The 5,795-nt window shown below is 44.3% G+C and overlaps 1 protein-coding gene across 1 annotated transcript in view; it reads left to right on the forward strand.

The window, feature by feature from the left end:
- The window catches only part of trabd2a (TraB domain containing 2A), a 55,154-nt gene extending 53,050 nt beyond the window's left edge, over positions 1 to 2,104 (forward strand). The window contains exon 7 of the mRNA XM_048258941.1: positions 875 to 2,104. Coding sequence (XP_048114898.1) covers positions 875 to 1,085 — 211 coding nt within the window. The 3' untranslated portion in view covers positions 1,086 to 2,104. The remainder of the gene's footprint in view (positions 1 to 874) is intronic.
- The last annotated feature ends 3,691 nt before the right edge of the window (positions 2,105 to 5,795 follow it).

Here is a 5,795-nt window from a genome sequence, read left to right on the forward strand (position 1 = left end):
TGTGTGTGTGTGTGTGTGTGTCTTTGCCAGAGAAAACAAAAATAGATGCCCTGGTCCCAGCCTGGTGGTCAGAGCAGGGGTGCGTACTGAGTGACATGTCAGGGGGCTTATGGCAGCTGGGAGGCAGCCAGCCTCCAGTGGTGAGTGTGGCGCTAGGTCTCTTAGCAGGGTGCTGCGAGCACTCTGTGCTCCTTGAGTTTGTATTTGTACGACTTTGTGTGTTTACATGACAGACCGTGTCAGTTGGTTGTGTGTGTATGAGTGTGTGTGTATGTGCGGGCTCGCATGCCAGTGTGGATAGACAGTTATGGATAAGTGTGAGTGTGTGTCTGTGCATGCGCGTGAGAGTGCATTTGTTAAGGCCGTATGCATAGCAGTGCCCGTGTCCAGATGATGTGTTTGAGTGCTGCTGCACAGCTGTGAGTGAGTGTGCCTGTGTGTGTATGTCTTACTGTGTGCAGGTTTTTTGTAGTGCTCATCAACAGTAGACCACACAGCGTTAGCAGGGCTTGTTATGAGGGATTACTCTGCAGGGTTATAAATAGCAGCAGCTCTGAAGCAACCTTTGCTGTTCCCTGAACACTCTGAGCAGCGTGCATCATTAACCTCTGCCCCAAGCCTGCTCAACACACGGGTGTCCTCATCAGTTTACAGGCTCATCAAATACTGTACACGCACACACACACACTCCATTCCACTGGTTGAAGAATCTTTGTTGAACTTTGACACGTGTTTGGGGTGTAACCCTCATCATCCCCTTTGAAGTGAATGGACAGGATTGGTCTCCTCCCTTCTGTTTCCCCACGAGATCCACGAACATGTGCCCCTCTTTCATGTGTGCTTGTTTGTTTGTTTGTTTGTTTCTCCGTTTCAGCTCAACGATAGAGCCGCCTCCCCCGCCGCCCGTCGTCCGCATCATCAACGGTTACATCACGGTGCAGCCGTACGAGTCCAGGGGTCACGGCCGCTCCCACCACAGCCGGACGTTCTCGGGCTCGGCTCTCCTGCTGCCGCCGTCCCCACTCCTCGCCGTGCTGTGCCTCTGGACGCTGGTGACGCAGACTCTCCTGCTCCTTCACTTCTAAGACCAGAACCAAAGGGCCAAACGGTGTCTGCCCACCAGGGCCAATTAGTCTGCCCACACAGGAAAATGAAAGCCCTTCTCCAAGGGGAGGACTGGCACAGACTGAAGGGGGGTGTTTGCACTCCTACTGGGGTGCAATGCAGGTGTGTCCTCCATGTATTATTTATTCTTCTCTTTTTGAAGAATCGTTCATTGTATCGCATAAAACTGTGGGACGCGTGTATATATATCTATGTATCATAGATGTAATTTAGAAATATTGGAGAAAAAACATGAAAATGATTGTATGGAATGTCTTTCTTTGTCCTTTTTTTATAAATAAGAGTCCTTATATTTTTGTGACTAAAAAAATCAGGTACTAACTATCATCATGAAATGACAGCACCCTTATCTCTTAAATGCATTTCCTTTCACGGGAAATGGCTATGATTCTAAGGAGTCCTGTTGGTGTGTTTGTTCAGAGAATTTTGATTGTATGTATGACATAGAGCTTATTCATCTAATTTATTTAACTATATAGTTTCTAGGTTATGGAAATATGTTTATTTTGACAGTTCCTCATGTTCCCCCATCCGATCTTTCCAAGTGAACTCTTCAGGATACCGCATAGCAGACTAACCATTATCACTCTTGTTCTGACCTTCTCATCTACAGTATGTGACATGAGGAAACTCCTATTTTTGTTATTCTGTTAAACAATAAAATATTTATCTAGTGAAAACTTTTTGTTTGCTTTGAATTAAAAACCTGGCACACTAGGGTGAACCTTTAACACTACTTGTAGGATTAGCCACTGGCTAAATACTGTGTTCTCATGTAGAGAATGAGGGTTATTTCCTGTGTATGTCATGCACTTTGTTAACAGTGAACCTCATGTGGAATTAAATTAGCTGACATCCCCTCTATGACATAATCTCATTGTAATGGACCAATTGTGTTAAACAAGCCATGGAAATTACTCAGTTTATGAAACATTCCATGTTTACCCAACACAGTTCGTAATGTCCAGACGAGCTGAGATTTATCCCGCTAGATGTTCCTCCAGCACAGTTTTTAACATATTACATTGTTTTAACAGGAATGAACTGACTGGCAAGGCATAACATAGAAAAATGATGTTGTTACAGTATATTTAATGACCTGCTGAAATAATAGCAGCACATTATGCGCCTGTGGTGATGTGCCAACGCTGGGGCACTGTGGGCTGTCTGGCATGAATCAAAAGCCTTGACCAGTCTCCTCACAAGCCTCTTTTCCTCTCATAAATGTAGTGCAGAGGCCTATTGCACACTGTCACAGCTGCAAGAAAATTGGTGAAGCCTGCTGATGTTCAATAGCTCTCTACTTCATAGACAGGCAAAAGTAGAGAGCCACTCTTCATCAACACCAGGACTGAGTCTCTTTTCAGTGGCATGAAGTTACAGTGAAAAGTGTGGGTCATATAACAAGCCACTGATCCTGCAGGACCATGCAGATGTTTTACTGTTTAGTAAACAAGGCCTGGGCTCCCCTGCAGCTCTGGGGGTTGCTTGATGTATAGCAGCAACGTCATACAGACAGATTTACTGCTGTAGACAAAATGTTAAATACGGACCATTTAAACACATTGTTTTGTAAATCATTCTCTTGTTTTTACAGCAGATTTTTAGTTGTAGTGGATATGCTTGATAAACATGCTACGTGTGATATTCGGTCAAGTGTGAAGGACCCTCACGGACACTGTTGGATGGCTTAACTTTCCACACACTGGATTGGTGGTTGGCAGTTCAGCACCAGATGGGTTGTAATCCTCCCACCCCAGAATAGCAATTCTACATGGTCGACTAAGTGACATATTGCCCCCCCACATTAAAAAAAGTTACCCTTAAGCCATCCCAATAGTCAGTGATGCAGAGATCATCTCCATACCTGGCAGTCGTGCTTCATAATTTTTTATGGGAACATTTCAATAATCTACCGCCAAGGGCCAAGAAAGGATTCATCTCGGTTAAGCGGTTCACTGCCGCGACGGCACAGGAATGGCAGAAGGCAGACCACTGACATGTCTGTAATGTTGTGTTTGTGGGGGTTGCTGCCCTACAGCACCAAGGCCTGCTTACATGACCTTCTTGCACACACAGACCCGCCAAAAGGATTGGACAGATTAAAATTCATCCCTCCAGCAATAAACGCCATTTCTTTATGTGGCATGGGGGTGTTTTTGCTGGGGCCAAGGGTGTGTTAAAAATGATGAGAACAATGTACTACTTAACACTGGGGCCCACATTTTGTGCCATTGCGGTCAGCTGTTTAATGTGCGAACATTTATTTTCTGTCTACTGGTGGCGTCTTTTAGATCAGGGCAATGGAAGAGAGAGAGAGAAGACGCCGTAAAGTTTTCTTGGAGGGCTTTTTTGGCCAGAGTGTGTCCAGGCCAAAGGAGCACAAAGACTCACGGGCTACATGCAAGGCCCTGACCCTGGCCTGGTCCCAGGCTTACAGAGGGATTTAGAACAGTCTGCCGAAGCTGCGGTTAGCCTGAATAGCACGAGACCTCACAGGCTCCAGTTCCGATGGAAACTGGAGCGGCGAGTGCCATGGGTGCGGTGGAGGTCACGAAAGACCAGACCCCAGTACGATGTGTTTTTGCACGGAGAGATCTCATCTTGAGATAGTGCACTCAGAAAAATATAAAAATGCACCGAGTCACTGTTTTGATTTGTGCTTAACGGAGTCACGCTATAAGTGTGTGTAGTGGTGTGCGCACACACAGGCTCTGTGAGCGGGACCAACAGATTTGGCTTCTGGTTTCATCCGTCAACACGCGGTAAATGGTCAGGTAGCCGACAACGAGAGTCAACAAACTGTACTGCGCGCCACGCTGTCCGCTGAAAGTCCACTAAGGGTTGGAGGGCATGTTCATTCATTACAGAGGGGGAAATAACGGAGAAACTCAAAAGTGGTTCTCCAAAAAAGCAATACACAAAAACACACACAAAGAGGTCTCAATTACAGCTGTAAAGATTTATGGCAGGGCATTACCAGATCTGAGAGCCACAACCTGGTGATTTATCACTAGTTTTACAATATGTTTACAGCCCACCAAAGCACAGGGACAATACGTGATTAGCCTATGATGATGTTTTTATTGCCTGTTCGCTATCACCATTCAACTCCTTTTAAATAACGTGTCAAAAAAGACAGAGTGCATTTGGGAGTATTTATTGTTTTTTGTAACTCTGGCCTGGTCTATAAGAATGTCCATTTGACTGTTCATGACCTACCCTCCACACGCCAAATAATAAGACATACATGGACTCCACTGACGCCACGTCCATCAAACTGTCCACAGCTTCAAGGCGTTCTCTGTTATGTATACTTTATAGAACATTAAGCACGGCAAATATGATTCCCATTTCCACTTAGCTGTGAAAATGTCACATTACTGGTGTTGTTTGAGGCGGGGGTATTTTCTAGCGTCTGCTTCGAGAGACGTCAACATTTTGGCTCAGTGGAGGAAAAAAAAGGGCCCTGTCCTCCAAACACTAAACAGCACTGAGTGGTGAGTACAGCGAAGGGGAGATTTACGAAGAGCCGTGCTCTCCAGCTCTGCCGGGAGAACACGCACGGAGAGTGCTCACTCCGTCTGTCTCGCAAGATTTCTGAATCACCGGAGCAGCTCAAAGCACTGGTCAGTGCCAACAGCAACTGCTCACGGCATCTAAAGGGAGTGCTTCAACATTTAAAAGCATGTGACTAAACTCTTCCTCAGAGGAAGTCGTCACGCGTGTAAATCAGTCATCCTACAACATATTTCCACTCCGGGCGGTACCCGTCGCCTTTCATCAAGAAGAGGGCTGTAATCTTGTGGAGCCAACATGAGGCAGCACAAACAAACTGCACCTCCAGCTCCGATACCAATATGGAGAGAAAGAAAAATACAATAAGGTGATGAGTTTGAACTGTAGCATGAAGGTCTTAAATTATGTTTGCACGGAACTGCTGTCCTTGGAGGGTTTGCGAAGCAGTGGGTCTAAATGTGTGTGTGTGTGTGTGTGTGTATGTGATGTTACATACTTTAAGCTGGGTTCCAGGCATTGATCTTTATTTTCAAAACAAAAGAACAAAACAAAGTGATTAAATTAAATGAAAGCCAAGGTGGCAAAACTAATCGTTAATCGTTTTTGTTAATTTAATGACCAAATAGTGAGACTATGTTTTGACACTATGGCACACGCACAGTTATCTTTGTGAAATATGTTGACAGGGTGATAATGTAATTGGTTTGACTTATTTCACAATTCGCATCATTTATCTCTGATGAATATAAACTAAACAAAACAAACTCTATTCAACATCACTGAAACACTAAATATAACTACAACTATAAATTAATTGAGCATAACTATTCAATTAAAATATTGTATTGAACATGTCTTGGACCACAAGTGTGTAATCAGACCACCATGGAAACATTTCACATACTTGGCCCTTACAAACCATTTGTTGAAAAACAGGATGAAATAAATATTTTGTATGACTGTTTTTAACAGTGTTGACATCTGAGCAGACACAAAATATATGGCTTTGGTAAATGGAATCCTTGTTAACGGTCTATGTCGGATCAAATATTATGTTCAACATCAAGTTCATTTTCTGTTTCCATTTAGAATGGATGTGCCATCTGTTCCCATCCTCTAACCAAGGTCTGCAGACTGCCATTACTCTGCCT

Source organism: Alosa alosa, chromosome 12 (assembly GCF_017589495.1).
Source record: "Alosa alosa isolate M-15738 ecotype Scorff River chromosome 12, AALO_Geno_1.1, whole genome shotgun sequence".
NCBI lineage: Eukaryota > Metazoa > Chordata > Actinopteri > Clupeiformes > Clupeidae > Alosa > Alosa alosa.